Below are 26351 nucleotides of genomic sequence, written 5' to 3'. Positions count from 1 at the left end.
TTTCCACGGTACCTCATACCTTGTAGTACGCAAGTTCTCCACTCGGTTTTGCAGACTGGCGGCACCCAGCGTCAAAGCATTGCTACTGTTCCTGTATTGTTACTCTTTATTTTCCTGACGCGGCTTTAAAAATACACTGAAACTAACTGCATATTGTTTATTAGTGTAATGCATCTGATTGTAATTTACTTGTAACAATGTAATGGCCCAGGGAATAGCCATAGTTTTTCAAATACCATAACTGCTTTAGCGTTGTTACTCTCACTGCACCATCTTCTTCTTCTTTCAGCTGCTCCTGTTAGGAGTTGCCACAGCGGATCATCTTTTTCCATATTACTCTCACTGCACCACTCGGAGTATTTATATCACTGTATCTGAGTGTGAATCACAGCAGGAGCTGTTCGGAAAGAGAATTATCGGTATACAGAATCAAGCACACGCTACCTCAGCCACGGCAAAACGTTTCAAAGCCTTTCCTGTACGGACTTCGTGGTTCAGAAACAGTTTCATCCCAAGAACTTTAAATGTAGTCAATCAATTGCACCTTGTAGAACTGTTTGTACTTATAAGTACAATCACCTCACTGTAAACTTGCACTACAGTTATAATATTGTACAACCTGAGCCACTTTATAAAGCGCGTATTTACATATGATGATGATATAATTTTTAAGATGAAATGCAGCAAAATATGTTTATTATATTACACAGGTAAAACTTTAACTTCATTTCAATAATCCATATTTTTCACTGAGACTGGGGTGAAGGATACAATAATTAAACATGTACTACGAAGATAGTTCAATGTTCCTTAAACGTTTTGAAGAATCGGCAATCTAAGCTTACAGATGGCTTAACGTCTATTACAGAGCTGATTGTGTGGCGATCGGTTACTTGGAGAAAGAAAAGCAAGGACTGCAGGGTCGGCCACACCAATATACAGTCAACCCTCGTTTATCGCGGTTAATCCGTTCCAGACTCTGCCGCGATAAATGAATTTCCGCGAAGTAGAAACCATATGTTTGTATGGTTATTTTTATATATTTTAAGCCCTTATAAACTGTTAACATTATTAGAGCCCTCTAGACATGAAATAACACCCTTTAGTCAAACGTTTAAACTGTGCTTCATTACAAGACAGAGATGGCAGTTCTTTCTCACAATTTAAAAGGATGCAAACATATCTTATCTTCAAAGGAGCACCGTGAAGAGCAGATAATGTCAGAGAGAGTGCTCGCTAAGAAAAGCAAACAATCAAAAAATCAATACGTACTTTTAAGTATACAGAAGCACCGTGATAAAGCGGCATTTTGTTGAGGAGCGTCCTATCTTCTAGGCAAACAGCCACTGTGCAAACAGCCCCCTCTGCTCACACCCCCTCCGTCAGGCAGAGAGAGTGAAAGAAGCAAACAAAACAAGCGCCACGCGGGAAGCATATCTTTTAGCATTGAGGAGTTTTAGTTAATATGTAATACATGCTCTGATTGGGTAGCTTCTAAGCCATCCGCCAATAGCGTCCCTTGTATGAAATCAACTGGGCAATCAAACTGAGGAAGCATGTAACCTAAATTAAAAGACCCATTGTCCGCAGAAAGCGGCGAACCAGCGAAAAATCCGTGATATATATTTAGATGTGCTTACATTTAAAATCCGCGATAGAGTGAAGCCGCAGAAGTCGAAGCGCGATATAGCGAGGGATTACTGTATACTGAATATAAAACAGAAAGAGAAAATAACGACTCTGCTAAAAACGCAGCGGCAAATTTCGACAAAAGTTAAATGCTTGTGTCATGAGCACGAGGCGGCTATGCAGTGTTCGTGACGGACATGGCCATCCACCGTGCATAAGATACCATATTGACATTGGCGGACAAAGGGGCCACCGATTCTTTCTCTGCCTAGAGCCGCCCATGAGTACTGCTACAATAAATAATTTCATTGAAGGTCGCACACAATCACTGCACCGTGAAACCCATGTTTAATAACGTGCTTTAACTCCTATCATCATGAAAATGACATCACGTATACATCTCAGTATTTTAGTCATTCAGAGAGCTGTAATATCACGAATGTAATGGATTCGGTGTCCAGTCGGAGGAAGAGAGCCAGTTTAAGAAGCAAGTAGTGATTCACACACATAGAGCACATAGAAGATCACATACAAAACAAAGCATTTAACGTGCTACTTTAACTATAATGTGATTTGAGAAACTGGTTAATTAAACAATTTTAAGATGACGTTTATAATGTTCTACTTTAATGACAAAATAAACTACATGATTAAAGTGGAAATTTCGAGATTGAAGTTGACATTTCGTGCTTTTTTCCCACTGTGTGCCTATTTTTTTATATGTACCCTAATATCAGACGGTGGGCTACAACTTGCCTTTTCCTGGTGACTTTGATATGTGACTTCTTTTTTATTTTGGCACTGTGCGACTTTGTGAACGTGAGCTTCCAACACGCTGTGTCATTCGATCAACTTCCTTTTGTTGATTATACCACGGTTTATTTGAACAAATAGTATGTTTTTCTTTGCCTCCACTTGGTATTTGCTGAAATTCTTATATTTTCCCCCGTGCTTTTCCCATTGTCTTTTCACAGAAGGCTGAGCTTAAGGGCGATTTATATTGATTTGCATATTCAAAGAGGCGTAATTCTGGGAGGAGTTGGAGCAGGACATAAGGCGCGTGCACGAGCGTTACTTTTCACGCTGACCAGGATTTATGTAGTGGAAGAATGTGGAAGTTGGAGTACACACAGATTCCTGCATCTGGATTTTTCTGTGCGTAAGCACATTTCGGCTTTTGTGCTTACGCCATGTTATAGTGCAAATTCTATGCATAGCTTTATACATGAGGCCCCAGGTTATCTTACACTATTAGTGTCCTGCTAGGTAGAATACAATACATTAAAGATTTGCATCTTTTTCCATGTATTAGGAAGTTTCATATGAAAATAACCAATCATAAAATGAAATGGTGCTTCATCAAGTAATAGTTCTACAATGAACTACAACCCAGTAAAGAAACACAATCTGCCATTAAAGAAGCATTACGAGTGTGTGTGGAGTTTGTATGTTCTCTCCTTGTCTTCAGTGGTTTCCTTCCACTTTCTAAAGATGTGCAGATTAGGGGACAGCAGGGAGTCATCCTTGTTACTTTCTCACCACCTGAAGGTGTTCTGAGGATAAAAGGGCAAGACATCTATGGGGAATCCCACCTGATGAGCGTGAAGTTGCCCCAACGGGATCACTGGAGGTACACCAAGCAGCAGGGCTTTGCAGACAAACCAACTACCTGTGCAGCTACTTTGACAGAAGCTCAACAGTATAAAGTATGCTGCTCCACACTAATAAGAAAAAACACATCGGCAGTACGTTATATGCTGCATAATTCTTTATTGTCACACAGGATTCAAGCATTGCCTTCCCAAGTAGCACAAGAACCAAGAAAATTCCCCAAACCAAGTAGGATCTAAAAACCCAAGCCAAGTGAAGACGCTTCTCTTTCTGTCTGCGTTGCAATTGTTTTAAAGGTCCAAGAAGTCACCCGCTGAGCCTCATCTTCTCTCTGATGATGGCATTGAGGTCTCCATTGTGTTATTCCTTGACTTCTGTCTTCACCTCTGTGAACAGCAGAGAAAGACAACGTTAGAGGAGCAGCCGAGACGTCAAAGGGGTCTGAAGGTGAACAGAGGGGGCTTGACTGGGGAGTACTGAATATTAAAATAAATACATTGCATTATTTTTTTTTTGTAATAAACAATGAATATAGAAGAGTGTTTTTCTGTAAAACACTACATCAGATAATCATTGGCTGATTCACAATCTTTTTATTTATTTATATTTTGATTTCTGTGTAACCCAGTAAGCTGTGAATATGCTTTAGAAATACCATGCCTGTCTTGAAAAGATGACTTTTACTATTTGCAGTATTTAGTCATTATTTTAGATTTAATTTGTTTCTTCCTTATTTACCTTTTCATACTTTACGTTTCAGAATGTTATGCTGTGCTGTGTTGTTCATCCCTCATTATTTACTTTGTTGAATGAATTTTCTGTGTTAAGAAATGAAAGCCCTAAGCTCCTCAATTACATTACGCAGGTCTGAGAAGGCTGTTATTAATAAAGGGAGGGCAAAAACATTGGTGTTACATAACAAAATAAAATAATTAAAACTCCGCTTGCTTTAGACACTTTGTCAGGTTTGTGCTGCGTATGCCGGTGAAACAACTGAGATCTTCTGAAATCGACCATCAGACTGCTGTGGAGCTTCACTGCCAGCACCGCTTCACGACTGTCAGCCTCAATAACTCTCAACCCTTGTTTGTCCAAGAAGGTAATAGTCTGTATTATATTATATTATATTATATTATATTATATTATATTATATTATATTATATTATATTATATTATATTATATTATATTATATTATCAAACCAACTTAATTTAAATTAAATGGGGCCGTAGTCAGTGTCGGCAGTAATGGGCACAAGTTAGGAAGCAGCACTAAAGAGATGCCAGTCCATTACTGAGCCCACTCCTGCACACACAAAGCCATTTTGGAAAAGCAAAGCAACCTAACATGCCTGTCACTGGGGATCTGAAAGTAAACATTGAACATGTAGGGGAAAACCACACAGAAATATGGAGAATACACAAATATTATATTAGCACGGACCACATAACAGATTAATACCCAGCGTACTGGACCCATGAGGAAGCACTGCTTTCCAATGTGCATATTATATTATATTATATTATATTATATTATATTATATTATATTATATTATATTATATTATATTATATTATATTATATTATATTATATTATATTATATTATATTATATTATATTATATCAGTTCAGTTTAGAATAAATTAAATTCAGTTAGATTATAAGTGCATACATCTTACATACATATATCTTACCTTTGGTAACCACTGTGGTTTGTGTAACACTGCCACTGCTATGAAAAAAAGAAAAAGATGTTTAAGATTAGGACACTTCACACTGAATAATTATTAATCCTAAAAATAACTGTAAGGAAAATCTAGAGAAGCAAAGAAAACAACACAGTGAACCCATCCCTGTACTAATAGGATCCTAAGAAACGCTTGGCCAATTCCTGCATTTCACAATTTTTCACTCTTTTTATCCTTTCATCTCTATAAATACTCCGTGGCTGCTCTCCTGCAATTCAAACTCATTTCCATCTTCACTAAAATCAGAAAACATTCAAGCAGATTCACATTACAGTTTCAGAAGGAAACCTGCAGTATGACTGGACAATTTGTTGCAGTTCAGAGTAAAACTGCTGTGGCATTAAAACATAACAATGAAACATTTTGAGACCCATTGTTATTATCTACTTATTATTATTAAAGTACACATCCTTGTTCTACCTGAGTCTGGAGCTGTTAGGATGCTTGGCACACCATTTTAAATATGCTTGAGGTCATTGTCAATGGGAGGAGGTGGTCAAGGAGGACAAGCAGAAGAAGCCTTTGCTAGTTTGGGAATGGCTTGCTGTGCCAGTTGCTTGATTTCAGCAGCACTAAGTCATTTTCTTATCACGATTACTCTCTTCATTTACTACTCACTGTCTGATGCGCATATTCTCAAGTTTGCCTGTCTGCTGTCTATTATGTCACTTGACACAATACATCAGCGTTTCAGCGTAAAAATGCACAAAATATCTGTTTCTTTTTTTAATTATTAAACAATATATATTGTTTGTAACTTTCTTTGTGGAGATCCGGAGAGAAGGTCTGTTGGGCCTGTAGACCTCCCACCTTGCGGTTGATAAGGGTGACCGCTATGCCAGAGTAAAAAGAGATACACTTTCAGAGTTATGAAACTACTTTGTTTCAGTACATTGAATGGTCCACAAAAATCTTTAGAGGTTAATTTCATTGGTGGAAAGTCAGGGTCTTGGGCTTTGGGTTCAGAAATAAACATTTGTCTAAAGTTAAACCCAAAAAAAACTCTGAAGTGAATGTGAGACTGGCGTATGCACAGCACTGCAGATTCGGTGTACTGGCAGTTGTTTAGATATTTATTTTAAAGTCTTTCTATATCACACTGTGAGCGCTCGGCTTATTTAGTGGAATTCAATTGAAAATGAGAAATGAAAAGTGGGTGGAGGTTGAGAAGAGCAGCGGGTTTGTGGGGTTATCTTCAGAATGGCATACTTTTGCTAAGATAATGTAACTCTATAGTGAGGTGACCAAGTGTCCCTCCCAACTTCTGTCCAGTTTCACCCAACAGCAGTGCTGTCTTTTCTGTTCACTTGGAAGGTGAGAGGACAGAGCAGAAAGATACAAATCCATTAAGTTTCATGAGACTGGACAGATGGGTAGGCTGTTTGATGGATCTTATTTGTTTTAAGTCCCCAAGTCGCTGAATGAGAGGCCACCTGTAATGCGGACACTGGATGGAAGTTTTGTCCTCTAATGGTTGTTTTGTAGGCATTGGGTAGTGCAGGTTCTTGTGACTAAAGTGAGATGTATTGAGTACCATGTGGACATCAGATTGATTTCTTTTTGAGAGGATCCTTAAGTGTAACGGGGTGCATTGGGTGAATATTAACCTTCGGGAGGGTGACATATGTTTGTAGCTGCCTGTGTAATGAAATCAACAAGTGGACGTTTAACACTGCATTGAATAAAGTGGGCTTTGAGGACATCAGACAGATGTTTAGCCATTGCAATGGTGTGGGGTGTTTTCTGGAAATGCTTTCAACTTCTGTTTTTCTTTCTTTAATGATTTTTGAGCTGTTCTTGCATCAGGTAAAGTGGTCGTGGATAGACATTTAGTTAATTCAAGGGTCTCTGTTTCTATGGGCTTCATTAGAAAGGCTGATGTGTGCAGAGTTGGCAGCAGCAGGCTAAAGTCTGGCTGTCTCATGAAGTTCTTGTGTGTCGAGTAAAAGTGAATGGGTGATGTGTTCTGTGTTGGCATTGGGTGGAAGTTTAGCCATCTCAAGTGCATAATGGGCTTGGTGGGCACTGGATGATAATTGTAGACACATCAGGGGTCTTGGTGTCTTTAGAGCTCATTGACTGGAGGTGTAAACAAATGTGGATGCAGAAGAAGGAGTCAACTTGTGCATTCTTCTCTTCTTTCTCATGATGAAGAAGATTCTAAAAACCTGACTTACTAAAATGGTTCTGCAAAGCCCCGCCATCTAAAAGTTGTACAGTTAGTGACAATTATAGAAAGAATATATTTTTAATATGCATAATACCCTTCCATAATCATATTCAATGCAGCATCAGGCTTTAAATCTCTGGCTCTAAATTAAAGAAAAGAATCTCAATTTTATATATTATATTCTTTTTTCAGTTTTCATGAAGATGTAATTTTGAGAAGAGAATTCCTAAATGGTTTCTATGCCTTCCATCTCTAACAAAGTAAAACAGAGTGGAGGAGAGCAGGAGACAGAAGAGAAGCTCACATGGCAGACGAGGCTCCACCAGCGCCCAGCTCCACTCCTTCCAGCAGCTGCCTGTACATGGCGATCTCCTTCTCCAGTTTCTCTTTGATGTTCAGAAGGCTCCTGTAGTCCTCAGACTGGGAGGTTATGCTGTTCCGGATGCTCACCAACTCCCCCTCCATGGTGCCCACCAAGGCAGCGTAACGGTGAAGCTCCATCTGATAGCGGCCATTCACTGCTGCCAGGTTATCCTCCAAGGCGCCTTTCTGGATGGAAAATAAAATAATAAAAAAATGAAGCTCTGTGTCCAGGAATGGGCCGGTGACATCTGCAAAAGCTGGAGGTGTTATGGGGTCAACTAAGACTTCATTTAAATTTTAAAGACCTGAAGCTGCATGATGTTCTTAATGATTTGATTACATTAGATTAGACAGAACTTTATTTGTCAGTAGGGGTTAATGTGTCTTTTAATAGTAATCAGAGTGAACAATTCTTATTAAAATATTATTATTGTATATTTGTCTGACACCTTATCTAATGTAATGTATCTAAATATTTTATATTTTTATTTTTTCACATATAAAGATTAAATGACTTGCTCAGTGTGACACAGTTAGGAACTGTACCACCACCCAGCACCACAGCCCAGTCCGTATATTAAACTGGTGCAGTACACAATGCCCACCCTTTTTAAATAATGGGCCACAACACCTCAGTCATCAGAGACATGCAGTCACAATAAGTTACTCACAGAGACCAGCAAGGTGTCCATCTCTGTCTGTAGGCTCTGGTGCTGATGGTGAAGCTCCGTCACTTCTATCTTTGAGCTTTCACTGACATCTGTTTCCTGGATGGCTGCAGCTTGCTTAGTTTCCACCTGTGGATAAGAAACAGGACAGTACTGAGTGGGAGTGCAGGAGCTGGAGAGCACAGAGAGGTGGCGCCATTGAGTCATCAGGTGACATAGCTGGAGTCCAAGTTTGTGTATTTGTATATCGCAGTAGGAGTGTGGATATGGATGTTGAGTATACTGTGTGAATGTGTACTCTAGAAATGGGGGACACTAAATGTGAGACATTGTGTCTAGCTATTTACTTCTTGTTTATATATAAGTGACAGTGGGATTTACTTCCTGCATTTTTATTGCAGCAGCCTTACCTGACACTGCCTGAGGTAAAATAAGGCAGATAAGTTCAGTAAATAAATTCCACAGGGGGAAAAATTTTAGCGTTAATCTAACATTTCAATGAACAAATCCAGTGCAGAAAGAAAGTTTCCATAATCTTGGTAAGTTCCAAAAAATTCCTCTTGTAGTTACATCCATTATAAAGCTCAAGTGAGATCATTACATAAAGATCTCAAAGGGGAAAAAGTTTGAATCAAAAATTCAAGTGGAGAATATTTGCAAAATTTGTCGGAGACAAGTTTATCAATATGGATTTGTATTCTGTAATAAAACGCAAAGAGACCTTCAGCTTTTTACATTTTAGAAGATATTCTGTCTTGCTTCATGTTTCTCTAGGTTTGTGAGGCTGTGAGCATCAGAGCATTGTGTGCACCTCAACATGGAGGCCCAGTTGTGTGACAGCATGTCTCGTTATTTGTTCATTGGCGTAATTATACTTAGCTCTGTGGGAGATGCTGTTTGGCAATTTAAGTTTTTTGTACATTTAAATAAAGCACATTGGAGCAAAAAGAGAAAAGGATCAGGAGAGAAGACAAGTCCAAATTCAAAATCTGGAGTTCAAAAGTCTTGTCAAATCCTTTTTAAGAACAAATACTCAACAGTCAAAAAGAAGCTGCAAAATGAATTCACCTGATAGCCAAGAATTGAAAGCCTTTTGAAATGGTTTTCAGGTATCCCAGTAACAAGCATTGGCTTTGTCTTGACTCCCGTCTGTCCCCAGGACCTGTTTTCTTTGTCCTTCTGGCCTGCGTTTTCCAGGGGCCTAACACTTTGTCACCGTCATTTTGAATTAGAAGGTTGAGGAAGTGACAGGATTGGTGGCTTATGCTTTTGTGGGATTCAGCACAAAATCAACTGTTGATTTCAGCAATAGTCTCGTTTAAATAAACGGGCATACAATTTCAAAGGTGTCAATAATTTGTGTGTGTGTCTATCATAGTTATGTGTGTATATACAATCTAATCACTTTAGAAGATGTCTTATGTTGCCTCTACAAGACTAACCATCAGCTGTCAAATTACAATAAACTGAGGCCAGCAGATCACTTGATCACAAACTGTTTTGCAGAAGGTCAACAGAGAAAACTAAATTGAGTTATATGGTAAGACCTAGAAGGAAAAGCTCCTTCAAAGCAATAATGTCATGATCTGTTATTCTGATGAGGATAGAAATTCTCTGATTATTTAAATTGTTGTACATACTGAATTTAAAAATAAAAAAAGTATTATCTTCCAGAAAGGTCTCCAAACCCAGGTGGAGCAGCCTCCCCAGAATGTACACCAGGACTGCGAGGACTTGTCTGCCTCTTACCTGCTTGTTGAACCACATCTCAAGCTCCTGCTTGTTACTACGAACGATGTCTTCATACTCTGCACGTAAGTCATCTAAAATCTGTTTCAGATCTGGGCTTTCAGTGGTGGTGACGTCCACACTCACGGTGCCGGACATCTCTTCTTTCAGGATACTCACACTCTAAAGAGCAGAGAAAATGTGGGAGGCATTATGATGACATCCATGATGTCCACTATTTAAACTTAGCAATGTGACATCAGTTAGCAGCACTAGCATTAACTTTTGAATATTTATATGCTGTTGTTGATTTCAGCAATAGCCTGGTTTAAATAAATAGGCATACAGTTTCAAAGGTGCTATTAATTCCTTTGTGTTTGTGTCTCTCTTACTTATGTATATATGCGTGTGTGTTGTGTTTGTGTGTCTGTCATATAGTTATATCTCTTCTCTCCTGTTCCTTCCTTCACTCTCCCCAGGTAAGCTTTGTCGTCCTCCATTCCCAACCCCAAGTGGATGAAGTACAGCAGCTTCCTGTATACCAGACCTGTTCGTACCTCCTGTGCTGTTAAATTACATCCAGGAAGCTCTTCTGGGTCAGCAGAACCTCCCAGTGACAAGAGAGCCACCCACCCCGAGGACCCCATACAGAGCTACCCACCAAATCTACAACTCCCATATAGAGGGATGTTGGCACCCAGTGTACTGGAGGAGCACACGACCCTAGGAAGCAGTCTGCCATGTCGATCCATTACAATGGACTTCTGACCAGGAGAGATTCCAGTAAACATCCCAGTCGGGTGCCTGTCCACCTCATCCTTTCATTAAGAAGTCTTCCCAGCTAAGTAATAAACCAACCAACCATTCCAATCAAAACTTGTGTTTTTAAACAATAGTCAAAAACAAAACTGGAAGAAAGAGCAACTGATAAACCCCTGGATTTAGTTGTACAGCTGCAGCCAAATTAGTGGCATAAGGTAGGAGGAAACTGAGGCGGCCATGGAGTACATGCTACTTTATACCATAAAAACTGTTAAAAATAAATCGAGGGATGTTATGCTCAGACTATTTTATGTACTACTGAGACCACATTTGGAGAATCGTGTGCAGTTGTGGCCACCATGCAACAAAACACTTGAAGCTGTGCCGAGGAGAACAACCGAAAACACATCCTACTGTGAAAGACTCGGAGAATTTAAACTATTTAGCTTAACAAACAGGCTTGGGGGACTGAATGGTCTCCTCTCGCTTGTCAAACCTCTTATGTTATTCAAGAGTCCAAGGAAAGTAACAGAGAGAAATGTCCATGTAGAAAGTGAGGTTGAAAAGGAAAGTGAGACAAAACAGAAACAATTTGTTTCTTCTAATAATCATATGAAAACCACAATACTACTTTTCTTAAAAAAAACAAAAATTATTCATCCTGATGTTAAAGAAGAGATTACAGTGTGGATTTAGAGTCGTTTTTCTGTTAATCATACCTTTCCATGCTGTTTTGTCATTTCTTCAATCTCTTTTTTCAGGGCTTCAACTTCCTGATTGTTGCTGGTTTGGTGAGAATCGTATTCTTCCTTCAGACTCTTCAGGTTGAGGATGTCAGCCTCCACTGTCTGGCGAATGAGGTACTCGGTCTCATATCTGAGAAGAACAAAGTGGTATTGCTGTTGGGTTGCTTTTAAGAATGGCTGTGAGAAAATAAACTGAGCCATAAAGAATAATGACGTTTAAAAAGTTTCCACAGTTTTGTATTTTCACTGGAAAAGGTGAAGGCGAGAGGAGAAGAAATTGGGCATTAAAAAGTTGGTACAATGCTGGGAAATCTGCATCGCAAATGAAAGTGACTATGTAGAAAAGAAATGTCATTTGTTTTTGAAATTCTTAATAAATAAACATAGTTAAAAATGTACCAGAACTTTTTGAACATCCCTCGTAAAATATTCATTAAAACAAGCAAATGAGAGTTTAATAAGATTCTCTATATAAATTCTGCATATAAAAGGCTGAGCAGGATGGTAGTACAGTGGTAAGCATTGCTGCCTCACTGATGTTCTCTCTTGAGGGTCTGCTCACCATCTCTGTGTGGACCACCATGCACCATTAGTGTGTGTGTGTGTGAGTTGGGGGTCTCTTTTCACTCTGCTTTCACTCCCTCACCACACCAGCTTATACAAACTGGCCCTGTGTGAGTGACTTTTGTAGAAAGGTGGGCTCTGCAGTGGACTGAAGCTCCATCCAGGGCTCTCTGCTGTTTAAAACCTGATGCTCCAGGGGTAGACTGTGCCCCCCTTTGACAATAAATCAATGAACTAAGTTAGAGGGTGTTACAGTATTTTATACAACAGTGTAAATTATCACAGCTGCATCTAAAAAAATACAAATCTTTGCTTGCAGGAGAAAATTGCAAAAAGTAAGTAAATGAACAATTTAAGAAGAATAAACTTCAAGGGTTATTACTTTTTTCTGAAGTCATCAGCAGCCAGCTGAGCATTACCAATCTTCAGGGCCAGGCGAGAATTCTCAGTGATGGCAGCAATTATCTGACAAGAGTAAAAATGGAAGCTGACAATAGCAAAATCAGGGGAGTTCAGGTCTGTTATAGCTGAAATGGTTACTTATATTTGAAAATTATAAAAATTATAAAACTTTGTAATAGAAATCTTGAAATAAAATCACACTCCTCACATGGTACACTTTAAAACTGAATGCTTGTTTAGGATTCTTACAATGTTAGGGTCACAAAACACACCCGCTGCAGTCATTTAACTCTTAATGTACAGAATACAGCACCACCATTAAATGTCAGGCACTCATTTACTGAACCTGTTTTTATTTTACAGGGCCATAGACAGCAAAGGCCTATCCCACCAGCAGCAGGTGCCATACAGACAGGTCAAGACCACTGCAGAGAACAATCCCACCAACACTGGGCCAGTCTGAAATTGTTGAATTGCCACACAAACCAGCAGGGCTGTTAAATGGTAAGAGTGGGAAACCAGTAAGACTTCACAAACTCTGCATACTCTGTCACCAGGATAACACAAGTTCAGGTGGTCTTGATCTGTCAGTATCCTGCTAGTTAGCCGACTGTACATTAAAGATTTCTGTTTCGTTCACATATAAGGAACCTTTTGAAAGCCCAAACAACCAAATTTATATGGAAAGCACCTCAAGCAGTGGATCTACGAGAACCACACAACCCAGTAATGTGTCATTACGGACGCAGTAATTTTAAAAGTGATACTCTTCAAACTCGTTATAATTGCACTTTTACCTTTGTGACCTTTAACTAGCACCGTTCTAGTACTTCCCTCCATTTTAATGGTTTTGTATGAATAAGGCACTGTATGTCTATGTAACTCTTTTAGCACACACTTCTTTTATCACTTTGTAATTTAAAGGAAAAAGTTTAAATGACGATGCCGCCTGTACCAAAGTGCCGAAAGACGTGATTTCCTCGTCGCCTCAGTCCACACTTTGTTGAAGCTCAACAATTTCAGTGCTGGGGGTTGAGGGGCTTGACGTGATATTTTAGGAGGGGCTTATCTTGGTTAAGTGACTCCGTGGCCGACGGACTTTCGCTCTCTGCAGTTTCTTCCATTTCCTCCATGGATTGCAGTCAAAGTTGTCGCAGTGGACCTCATCGGCATTATTCAAACTAAAAGGAAAATGGTGTTCGTACGGTGTATTCGTTTGTATTCGCTCTGACAGTCCGCGTGAACGTTAACGGCTTTTTTACGGGTGTCTGGTAACGAATCCATTTATAAGTACAACTAATGTACGTGACAAATGACATTATCAAGCTCGGCGTTTATGTCTATTGAAGTTGATGAGCCAAAATTTTAAATAAAAATGTTTTGTCAAAGAATTTAACTAAAAAGAAATCTACACAGAAGAAAAACCTATCCAAAGAGATTATCCAACGCGATTGCATGATGAGATTTCCTATATGACTAGCATTTATAAGAACATTTTTCAAGTTTTGATCATGACATTCAAGTTCCCAGTTGTAAAAATTAACACAACAATATAAATTACAAGGTTTATGTAGATCGGGGTGCCCAAGTCCAGTCCTGGTGGGCCACAGAGACTGCAGTTTTTCATTCTTACCCTTTTCCTAATCAGCGAGCAGTTTTAACTGCTAATTAACTCCTTTTCACTTCATTTTAATTGGCCTGTTTTTAAGGATTCAGACCTCTAATTTGATGAATTTCTTAATAAAATGGCAGCCAAGCAGAAATGTGATGTGAAACGAGCCAACAGATGACTGGCTAAACTGGAACATCAAACTCCAGCCAATTCCACTCCCACCAGTTTCTTAATGAGAAGCCAGTTCTTGCTGTTAATTAAAGCTGTTATTAAATATCGTGACTTGTTGCTGTTCTCATTCTGCTCATTTTCTGTTTTTTCTAAGACCACCGTCAAGATGTTTTGGTGACCTGAACAGCCAAACATGACTGAGACCTTCACCTTTCTTTATTTTCAGGTTAGCTGGTCATGTGGTGGCTTGTTTTGTGTCTCATTATTGTTTGGCTGCTCATTAAGGAAAGAGAAACAACTAAGGGGTCAGAGTCACGTCAATAAAAACAAGTTCATCAGCAGCAAAAACAGCTCACTAATTTAGAAGATGGTTAGAATGAAAACCTGCAGCCACTGCGGCCCACCAGGACCAGAGTTGGACACCCTGATCTAGATATTAGAGTGATATTTACAGTTATATATGTTTATACAATGTAAAATCATAGAGTCAAAAGCAACACATTTACCAGATATAATACAATTCGCTGTATGCATTCCGACATTAATATTACCAAACAATTCAATGAAAATACCATTTAAAACAATAAAATGTAAACTTTCTCTGAGCAGCGCCCTGTCCAGGGATTGTTCCTGCCTTGCCCTCTGCCAGCTGGGATTGGCTCCTGCACCCCCACGACCCTGTACTGGAATAAGCGGATTAGAAAATGACTGACTCACTTCAGCTGAGATGTCTATATATCCACACTTTGCACTAAATGAACATTTAATTAAATAAATTAATAACCTACAAATATTTTACCCAGTGTTTTCATTTCAGTTTCATGTTTCTGAAATAATGTCATTCTCTTTCACAAAAATGAAATGTCTGACGTTCAAAAGCTTATTTTCATGAAACTCCACATTCAATCCAGACCACCTACATTTGATTAAACGTTTATGAACTTTTTGTTTTTTTAGTTCCCCCCTTAATATTATTTATGACGGAGGTAGGAAGAGGCTACATTTTTCTCCCACATTCCCCCAATGCACTAACTACGACATTGTGTCTTATCAGCTTTGTTTCCTCACATCCTTCTCTTATCAGAGCCCCCCAGTAAAGGCACATGTGGGGTTGTTCTTATACTTCAATTACTTTAATAATCTTGGTGGTCTTGCATATCCAAGCAGAGCAGGTACATTATGGATGGATGTACTGTAGGAGTTAGTTTGTATTGATGTGAAAAATAAATGCAAACTGAGTATATTACGATTGTTTTATGCTGCTGGTGAGATCTTAAAGAAAATATACAGAATATTAAATAAGAAGCATCTTCTTTACAGTTTGTATAGTTTCAAAGACATTTAAAATGTTCTACCTAACATGGTGAATTAGATATCTTTGGGACATTAAAGTTAATCTGTATGCAGCCCTTACTGAATACTCTGCCAGTGATTATAATGTCTTAAATACTTACTTCTGTTCTCCAGGGTTATGATCACTGATTTCACGTAACGTCCATCAGACTTAATTTACCTAAAACCTGAGAAGGTCACAACAAACTTTATATGCTGTGTGTGGTCTTGGATTCAGACAATCCACACAGTATGCATACCTGGTCACGGAGGGGCTGCAGCTGCTCCTGGTACAAGGTGAAATCCCTGCTGACCACTTTGCTCGTGCGGAAATTCTTGAGCTTGTTCTCCAGGTCCTTGTTGGTTGCTTCAAGGGTGCGCACCTTATCGAGATAGGTGGCCAGTCTGTCATTCAGACTCTGCATCTGCTGCTTTTCATTTAACATAAATGGGACACCACTGATGCTGCTACTTGAGAAAAAACCTCCACCAGCGCCGCCACCCACACCAACCACCACCAAAACCACCACCACCAACAAAACCACTACCACCACCAAAACCACCACCACCATAACCAATAGCACCACCATAACCAACACCACCAAAACCACCAGCACTAATTCCACTACCAGCACCAAAATCTCCATAACCATAACCTCTACCAGCTCCCAGACTATTGACAGCATTAAAACCAGCACCTAATCCACCCCCACTATAACCTCCATAACCATAACTTCCAGCACCACCATCACTAGCCATGGATCTTTCCAGTCTTAAACCAGACATTCTCCCACCCCCGCCGCTAACGATATGGGAGGAAGCGCTGGAGGATTGTCTTCCTCTTACTGGCATGTCTGAGATGAGGAATAGTTCAGACCTGGAGAAACTACCGACACAAGTCTATCTGTCAGCAATCGGCAGTGTGAACTCCAGGGATGCCAGGGTGCTTTATATACAACTGACTCGCCCCGTCTGCTGCTAAGCGGTTAGCTCTGTAGCCACGCCCTCTTGCCGCGGGGCACACCGGGTGGATGGAGTCGGACACCGAGGGGAAGGCGGCTTTAGAAAACAATCAATGACACATAACACATGAAAAGTGCTGATATTTTTATTCATGTGCTAATACGACTTAAACATAATTCATTATTTATAGCAGGAGGTAAAAGATAAAATCCCTTAAAGAAATGACTTATCGGAGGTGAGATTCACCGTTCGAACGTTTGATCTTAACACTGGATGAAGCCGGTGCCGGTGCGAGAAAGAGGAGGCTGAGGATCACAAACAAAAGCGCAGAACAGAAATATGGAGGGCATGAGACAATCGAGATTTGAACTATTTAAGATAACCATTTCCAGAATCACTTAAAGGAAAGGGAATATTGTGTTCTAAATTTAAATTCATATAGTCAATGGTCAAACAATGCAGAGTGGTGGTACACATCACCTTTCTTGTATACCCCGTTGGATTTGGTATGTTCGCTAAACTCTTTTACAATTTTAAAAGGGACTTACATCCACCTACGGTTCATGACTTTTGGTTGCTTCATGAAACTTTACACCAAATAAGGAGGTTTCAGAAAACAAATTAATGATTTTTTTTTGTTTAATCCAGTCCACCCCTCCAGCATTGAGTACAAGGGAGGAAACAGCAGGGGCCCTGCACTCACACTCACAGATGAAAACTGCAGGGGGTATTTGGAATAAAACCTCTTGAGATGCAGGGAGAACATACAAAGTGGACACAGAATATGACAGGGTGAGGATTCAAACACGAGTTACTGGATCTGTGAGGTACCACTGCTACATAATGTGCCACTCTGAGTTAAGGAAATCTACTTTGCTTATTTTACAAAATACTGATATCACTTGCTTTTTGAATCATGGGCACAGTAAGCTGCAAGCTCTCCAGTAAGCATGCAGTGGAAGGCAGGAACCACATTTGGACAGGACCTGAGTCTGTCACTGAGCTCTCAATGCCCACACACACTGGCACAGTTTCCTTACTTGGCAAGTCTTTGAAAAGCTGCTGGTGGCGCTGGCACAGAAACAGGAACAACACACAAAGTCCACATGAGGATCATCTGATCCAAAGGCACAGGAGCCATGAGAGAGCACCACTAGCCATCCTGCCAGCATTGTGTATTTAAGGTGCAGCTAAATTAATTAAGTCAACCAACAAAGACTTTTATTTTTTGCTAATTTAATAAAGTGTGGGAAAGAAAAATATTGCTTAAACGCATGCAGTGGTTATGGATCAGCCTGTACACTTGTAGTTTGATTGCTGTGCAGAGTGGAGACAGAACCTCTGGATTTTTCCCAGTTGATTCTGGGGTTCGTCAGTGGTGTGTTCTGCTCCTATTCTGTTCAATGATTGTATGGACTGGGTGTTGGACAGGTTGTAGCATCCAGCAGCTGTGGGGCATCTGTTAGTGAAGAAAGATTCACTGATCTTGACTTTGCTGACAATGCTGTGATCTTCACTGAGTCAATGGAGGCTCTGATGGGAGCTCTGGAGAGACTGAGTGAGGAGTCTGAGTGTCTGGGCCTGTGAACGTCCTGATAAAAACCAAGAGCCAGGCCTTTAATGACCTCTTAGGCACAGCCATCAGCAGTGTGTCTGTCTGTGGAGAGAGTGTCGACCTCGTCAAGAGGTTTTCTTACCTTGTCAGTGACATTCATGTCTCTGGTGACTCTTCCTATGAATTCTGTAGATGGATTAGGAGAGGATTGGGGTCATGATGTCACTGGAAAGGGGTGTGTGGCCCTCCCGATATCTCTGGAACAGGACGAAGGTCCAAGTCTTCTGAGTCCTGGTGCTTCTTGACTTGCTATATGGTTGCGAGACATGGATGCTATCCAGTAACTTGAGATGAAGACTGGACTCCGTCATTACTGTGTCTCTCTGGAGAATCCTTGGGTACCGCTGGTTTGACTTTGTGTTGTTCACGGAATCCTGAATGAGGCACATTACCTGCATTGTGAGGAAGAGTCAGTTATGGCACTACATGTGTCACCCGAGGGTGATCCTTATTGTTGGGGACCCAAGTGGCTGGACTAGGCCAAGGGGTCGACAACTTAACACCTGACTACAGTAGATAGAAGGTCATTTCCAGAAGGTAGGACTGGACTGTGTGTCTGCCTGGGGGTTGCCAACCAGGATCCCGAGCTGTTTGTCGTGTGGTGGCTCTGGCAATGCGCTGTACCAGTGGATGCTCCCCAACTTGACTTGACTTGGTTATGGATCTACAGCATAAACTGACCAAAATAGGAAATGCCACCCTTTATTCGGACATACAAAATATGTATGTTTCACAAAATAATATTAGCACCATTGAGCTGTGGAGACTTTTAATACAATGTACCTGAAATTATACTTTTAAAACCCATTTCGCAATTCAGTGAAAAATATTAATATGAAAAATAAAACTTCAACTGAACAGTTACAGCTAAGGCATATTAGGATATCACATTTGGCTGAATATATTTAATGTTTCTACTTTACATAAAATTCTCAAGCCTACTTAATTTGATATGTATGAGAAACTTGGCTTTATTACATTTAGCACTGCTGCTTGTCTGGTTTGTGAGTTCCATCCATCCATCTGTCCATCTGTCTGTTAATTTCTTAACCTGCTTATCCTGTGTAGGCCTGCAGTGTAGTTGAAGACTGTCCCAGCAAGTACCGGGAGCAAGGCAGGAACAAGACCAGGACAGGGTGCAAGTGCAACTCACACACACAATGGGGCAAATATGGCATTCATTTAATAACATTAAAGTTATTCAAAGAGTAAAAGAAAGCTTTTAATTCTAAACAGTATTGATCCTAAGACCAGATTTTAAGGAGAATCAAACACACCTCAATGTCTCTGCATATATATAGAAACAGTAGTAGTAAAAATATTAGTAGTAGTAGTCTTATTATTATTATTTTTATTATTATTATTATTATTATTAGTAGTAGTAGTAGTAGTAGTAGTAGTTTTAATAGCTGTAGTAGTATTACTATTGCTAGTAGTAGTAGTAAAAGTAGTAGTAGTTTTATTGCAGCAGTATCGGGTTAGTAGCAAAAGTATTAAGTATTCATTAATTATTAGTAGTAGTGTAGTAGTAGTAGTAGTAGTTTCAATAGCTGTAGTAGTATTACTATTGCTAGTAGTAGTAGTAATAGTAGTAGTTCTTTGTTGCAGCAGTATCGGTTGTATTAATATTCATAAAACTAGTAGCAAAAGTATTAGTATTAGTAGCATTATTATTAGTAGTAATAGTATTAGTAGTAGTTTTAATAGCTGTAGCAGTATTACTATTTTTATTAGTAGTAGTAGTAGTAGTAGTTTTTGTTGTATCAGTACTGGTTGTGTTAATATTAGTAATAGTAGTAGTAAAAATATTAGCAGTAGTAATAGCCATTTTATAATTATTATTACTATTAGTAGTAGTAGTAGTAGTAGTCATAGTAGCAGTATTAGTTGTAGTACTGTGTTTGCCTGAAAATAAGAAAGGATCTTCTATTAATTTTTACTCCAAAAGATGCACTTGTATTTATTTTCAGGGGATATCTTACATATATTCATGTACAACAATACGCTTTTATCCAAATACAGTCATGTCATCTTCTTCTGGAATATCGTCATAAATCTCAACATTCAAACCCTGAATTTCAGCCTGAATTTCTTGCTACTCCAGCCACTTTTCGGATCCTCCAGGATTGATGTGCGTGCTTCGATGTTTGATGTTTGATGAATGGCTCAATGTGGTAAATCAAAATGCCGACAAACAAATGCATTTGTACTGCTTTGATATTCAAGCGTTGCATATTTCTCAAAGTAATGACATGATATATTTTAAAAGTCTCACATACCACCTTCTGTGCCATCGTTTTTTTTTCACACCTTCGCAATACCATCAGAATGTACGGCGGCGTATTTCAGCCACAGAGAAAAAAAAATAAGGACATAATGAAAATTTCTATTTATTGATTAAAGTGGAAATTTCAGCTTTAAACTTGACGAGTCCACTTTAACCTCATAGTTTACTTTGTCATTAAAGCTGACTGTCGTAAACGTCATCTTAAAACCGACCCACTTATTAAATCACTACTTGCTTCTGGGGCTTCCTCCTGACCTGACAGCAGCGGCAAGCAGCATCGCCACACAGAACACATTAAATTTATAATATTCCAGCTCTCTGCACATTAAAAATATGTATGTTACATTTTACAGATAAATCGTTAACTTTGTTCAAATAATGAATACTGCTAACAGTTACACATATGGGTGGCACGGTGGCAGAGCGGTAGCGCTGCTGTCTCGTAGGGAGTCACGTCCCCTTGTGATCCCTGCCTGGAGTTTGCTAGTTTTCCGGCTGGGTCTCCACAGTGTGCTCAGTTTTCCATCAAAAGACATGAAGGTTTGGAGATTTGGTGAAGGTACAATGACAGCAGTGTATGTGTGAGCTTGAGTTCACTTTACGATGAGCTGTTGCCCTGTCCGGAGATTTAGTTTCTGTCTTGTGCCGATGCTGCTGGATGGGCGCATCCCCGAAGCATCAAAAATCCTTTTCAGAGATATTGTGGCAAGGTGTCCTCAGAATTTACTGGATGTTTCAGGCACACACGTCACATCGCATGAAGTATAAACCTGGCCTTAGGCGCCTTACTTTTCAGCTGCCGATCTTGACGAGGGCTTACTGTATTTTTGGGGTAGGGTTTATATAACAGAGCAGCCTGAAAATTATGCTAGGGCTTATTTTCAAAGTAGGTCTTATTTGTGGGGAAACACAGTAGTAGTAGTAGTGCTTGTAGTAGTATTACTGTTTTTCATAATAGAACTAGTATTAGGTGTAGTATAAGTAATATTAGTAGTGGAGGTAGTACTTTTAGTTGTAGAATTAGTAGTATTATTAGTAGTTGTATTACTAATAGCAGTAGCATTATAGTGTATCTAGCAGGTTAGTTAGTTATTGCTGACTTGACTGAACTAACATATATCTTAGATCATTTCACAGCAGTACAGCGGTGATTCTAAATAGAAGAAAGAGTCAGTAACAGTAATAGAAGTTTATACTTTAGCTTCTGTTTAATATCGGTTAAACACTCACAATAAAATGATAGTCAAAGAAGAGCTATACTTGGCCACAGCAGATGCAGTCAGAGTTTATTGCAATTGGTACTTGTCCAACATCGAGACAGCGTGCTGGAAAGAATTTTTGTCCTAAACACAGGCAGGAGCGATGTCTTCCATCCGTCTGTAGGTGAGCTCTGGGGTTCCATACAGTTGTTTGAGTTTTTATGCTTTCCCTTTGAACCTGCAACCTTCCAACATGGGGAGGTTACTGCAGCGGTTGTTTGCTTGGCAGTATCAGTTTGTGAAGCCCTGAAGTAGCTGACACCGACCATTATGACCCTTGCCATAGTACTGATCATAACCAAGCAGGGCACATTAGCACTTCAGCATTGTGTATCACGTGCCTCATCTCATCTCCTTGTCAGATTCACTCTGTCGTTTGGATTCCCATTGTAAATAAAATAATGTGTAAGAAAAACCCTCACAAGATCACAGTGGCACACATAAAACCTCTGCCAACTTAGAGTTACTGTAGTAGATTCAGTCTTAGCATTAGCTGTAGTGATAGTGGAAGTAGTAATAAAAGTATTAGTATTAGAAGTAGTAGCAGTCAAAGTAATATTAGTAGCAGTAGATAAAGGGGAGTATTAGTATTTCTAGTAGTAGAAGCAATTGTGTAGTATTAGTATTAGCATCAGTTGTAGTAGTACAAATAGTATTAGTTTTATTATAATTAAAAATGGTAGTATTAGCTGTAATAGTAGTAGTAGTAGCAGTATTTGTTGTTGGCATTGCAGTAGTAGTTGCTGTAGCAATAGAATTATTTTTATACTAATAGTAGTTGCAGTAGTAGTAGTTCTTGGTGTAGCAGAAGTAGTTGTAATTGTAGTAATGCTAGTAGTAATAGTTATAGAAGTAGTAGTAGTGGTAGTAATCATAAAATCAATATTAATATTATTATTAGTAGTAGTAGTAGTAGTAGGGAAAGTAGAAGTCATAGTAGTCGCTAATGTCCTACTCAGTTGTTTCAAAAAGTAAAACTTTTTAAACTGAGGAAAAATATACCAATAATTATTTGTTAAGGATCTCTTTGTATACCTCGTTGTCAGTTCGGCCCTCCGGTTGTAATATGACCAAGCTGTGCGCTGAGCTTACTCTTGAGCATGCAATGTACAGTTGGCCATGTGAAAAGCAATCTTGCCTCAAATCAATGCCAACCTTTTGTAGGGTCTGTCCCTGAGACTTATTAATTGTCATTGCAAAGCAGAGCCCTACTGGAAATGGGATGCGTTTGAATTGAAATGGGAGATCAGAGGGTATAACGGGGATGCGAGGAATAAAAACTCTCACACGGCGACAGAGCTGCAGTCTATGGACGTATATATGTACGTAAGTAGGATTCAGTTAGCGTTGGGAACCCGCGTACCAAATTTCTTGAAGATGGGCCCATAAGTAACAAAGACCGTTAGAAAGTTCAATATGGCGGCTGACAGTGACGTCAAACCACCGAAATAAGCACGTACATCGGTGTCGGTTAGCGCAGGGAAGCCGCCTACCAAATTTCGTGAAGATGGGGCTATAAATAAGAAAGTTTAACATGGCGGACGTTGTCGACCGTTATGACCGAAATGTGTAGAATTTCGAAATGAAACCTGCTTAATTTTTGTAAGTAAGCTGTAAGGAATAAGCCTGACAAATATCAGCTTTCTACCTACATGGGAAGTTGGAGAATTAGTGATGAGCGAGGAGCGAGTCAGTCAGTCAGTGAGGGCTTTGCCTTTTATTAGTATTGATAAAACACCAACCAGCTCAGCTGATTTTACTCCTCACCACTGTTTCTTTTAAACGTTTTCAGTTTTACTTTCAGTTCCTGAAACCTGCTGGACAAACCTGAGAAAACTCCATTATACTTTAGTAGCAAGTCAACAGTCTGCTTGCAGCTTCTGCTCAGTCCATTTATTCAGTTCAGTAAACCTTATTCTTATCATTCTTATTGGTAAAGCTCTGCGTACTGTTCTAATAAATACTACTAAATGTATTTTTATTCAAACATTATGATTATACATATACTGCACATTATTATATTAGAAAAATATTTACAAATACAAACAATACCAAAAAATCCCTCACCTTTCCATTTTAGGTGTGTTCACTTATAACGCACAAAGCACTTATTACGATAGCACATGAATATCTGAGTGTCTGGCGACATAAAACAACACGGCCCCATGTGGAACAGTTGTTTTGACAAATGGCATATATATTGTTCAATAAAATTTGTAGAAACACTTCAATTTTCATTCAGATTTCTCAAACAGATTGCGCTGTATGAAGTTTTAAAATTTCAGAATGTCCCATTGAAAAGCATTGGTGAATTTGTAAACTCGTCCATCTTAAAACAGAGCGATGTTCTGTGCGACTTCAACTAGAAATGAGTTAACTACTTCAGTTTCACCGTGAGAGCAGTTGCTTCAACTTGTATGTTTTGTAAATTTTCCTCTTTTAGTCGTCTGACAGCCACTCGCTCAGTACAAGTGAGTCAGACGCAGGGCAGAGCACACGTGCCAACAGCTCAATGAGCAGAGCAGGGCTCTCTCCTGGTGTTTGAGGTACGTTAATTAATAAAGTACAAAAAGAGTCCGTTTTCTAGAAATAAATGGGGAAGCAATTATGTAAGCACATAGAGTATAAGACTGAATTAATAGGACATTATTATCTGCAGGGGTGGCGCAGTGGGTAGCGCTGCTGCCTCGCAGTTAGGAGACCTGGGCTCACTTCCCGGGTCCTCCCTGCGTGGAGTTTGCATGTTCTCCCCGTGTCTACCTGGGTTTCCTCCAGGCGCTCCGGTTTCCTCCTACAGTCCAAAGACATACTGGTTAGGTGGATTGGCGATTCTGAATTGGCCCTAGTGTGTGCTTGGTGTGTTTGTGTGTGTCCTGTGGTAGGCTGGTACCCTGCCCAGGATTGGTTCCTGCCTTGTGCCCTGTATTGGCTGGGATTGGCTCCAGCAGACCCCCGTGACCCGGTGTTCGGATTCAGCGGGTTAGAAAATGGAAGGATGGATTATCTGCAGATTATTATTGTAAAGAACCAAATTTATCAACCTGCAGTCAAATGGCATTTGAAGTAAGTAATAACACGGGAAAGGCACAGCTGCTGTAACTGATTAAGCACAGGAGGGGTTTAAAAATAATTCAATTCAGCTTTATTGCGGTGGGCTGGCACCCTGCCCAGGGTTTGTTTCCTGCCTTGCTCCCTGTGTTGGCTGGGATTGGCTCCAGCAGACCCCCGTGACTCTGTAGTTAGGATATAGCGGGTTGGATAATGGATGGATGGATGTTAAACCTACAAAGGGCACCTTTTGCGATAAGCTATAGCTTACATTATCCATCCATATATTTTCTAAATATTGTGTTGATTTGTTTATATCAGAACGTCGATCTGTTATTATTATTATTATTATTATTATTGGTATTAGTAGTAGTAGTAATAGTAGTAGTAATAGTAGTAGTAGTAGTATTAGAATTAGTATTATCATTATTAGTAGTAGTATTAGAGTTAGTAGTAGTAGTAGTATTAGAGTTAGTATTATTAGTAGCAGTAGAAGTAGTAGTAGTAGCAGTAGTAGTATTAGAGTTAGTATTATTAGTTTTCATAGTAGCAGTAGTAGTAATAGTAATATTATTGTTCTTGATCATGTTGCTCAAATAACAGTGTCAATGTTTTCTGTGATCTAGTTACAGTAACGTCTGTCTTTCTGAGATAGAATTGCAGGCAAAGTATAAAGAATGAAGTTAAATATAAATAGTGGCTCGGTTTTTAATACAACTTTAGTTTTGGGGGTGGTTTTGGGAACCACTCGTTAATTTATGAGCGACCTTAAGTAATATATAAAGTATATAGCATTACAAAGCTTTTGGGAAACAGAACCCAGTGCCTTATTTATATACGACCTTAAAGAAAGAGAGAGAGAGAGAGAAGTATCGGAGCGGTGCGATAGAAAAGTCGCAACGGTAAAAATGCAGTTAAGAGGGGACGTTGAAAAAGTTTCTGCAGTTTTATATTTTTGTTGGAAACGGTGAAAGTGGGAGGAGTAGTAATTGGGTATTAAAAAGTTAGTACGACGCTGGGAAAACTGCATCACAAACGAAGGTTATAAGGTAGAAAAGTGATGTCATTTGTTTTTGAAATCTTTAATAAACAGAGTTTTAAAAAGTGCGGAAACTTTCTGAACGTCCATCGTATATCAAATGTGTAGAGTAATATTATCTGGTCACTAATGAAGGCAAACAACAGAGGAAGAGCTTTCTTAAGTTTTAAAGCAACTTTAAATGTAAGCCCAGATGCTCATACTAGGAGCGAGTATAAGCAGTACATTCTGAATGTGACGTTGCAGTCCTGATGGCGTGTTGATGATTCAATTTCACTTTACCACATCAGTGTCGTATATGCTATGCCAGTATGAAGCTTATTATTGCTATTGGAGTATTAGCTATGTTGTAAGTTACACTTTTTTGCTCCCTTCTCCACATATGTATGACAGGGTTGTTGCCCATGACTTCCTAATAATTGTATTGAAAAGACCCGGAGGTCACACCCTCATGAGGTCCAGACCCATGGGGCGCTACAGTATAAATACTGATTATCAGAGGTGGGTAGAGTAGCTAAAAATTGTACTCAAGTAAGAGTAGCGTTACTTCAAAATAATATTACTCAAGTAGACGAAAAAAGTAGTCATCCAAAAAATTACTCAAGTAAGAGTAAAAAAGTATTTGGTGAAAAGACT

The 26351-nt window shown here is 39.3% G+C and overlaps 1 protein-coding gene across 3 annotated transcripts in view; it reads right to left on the bottom strand.

The window, feature by feature from the left end:
- Positions 1-3379: 3379 nt before the first annotated feature.
- LOC120541363 (keratin, type 1 cytoskeletal 11-like) overlaps positions 3380-26351 on the bottom strand; it is a 39426-nt gene continuing 16454 nt past the window's right edge. Inside the window, exons 2-9 of one of the 3 annotated variants that reach the window (XM_039772916.1) lie at positions 15765-16345; positions 12370-12452; positions 11397-11553; positions 9937-10098; positions 8191-8316; positions 7461-7705; positions 4933-4970; positions 3380-3626 (exon numbers count right to left, since the gene is read on the bottom strand). In XM_039772916.1, the coding sequence (XP_039628850.1) occupies positions 3601-3626; positions 4933-4970; positions 7461-7705; positions 8191-8316; positions 9937-10098; positions 11397-11553; positions 12370-12452; positions 15765-16190 (1263 nt within the window). In that variant the 5' untranslated portion in view covers positions 16191-16345 and the 3' untranslated portion in view covers positions 3380-3600. Of the gene's footprint in view, positions 3627-4932; positions 4971-7460; positions 7706-8190; positions 8317-9936; positions 10099-11396; positions 11554-12369; positions 12453-15764; positions 16433-26351 lie in introns of those variants that run through there. The other 2 variants (XM_039772915.1, XM_039772917.1) reach the window with 2 other exon arrangements.

This window comes from Polypterus senegalus, chromosome 12, assembly GCF_016835505.1.
Source record: "Polypterus senegalus isolate Bchr_013 chromosome 12, ASM1683550v1, whole genome shotgun sequence".
NCBI lineage: Eukaryota > Metazoa > Chordata > Cladistia > Polypteriformes > Polypteridae > Polypterus > Polypterus senegalus.
The sequence above is the reverse complement of the archived record's forward strand: the minus strand, read 5'-3'. Positions and strand labels throughout refer to the sequence as shown.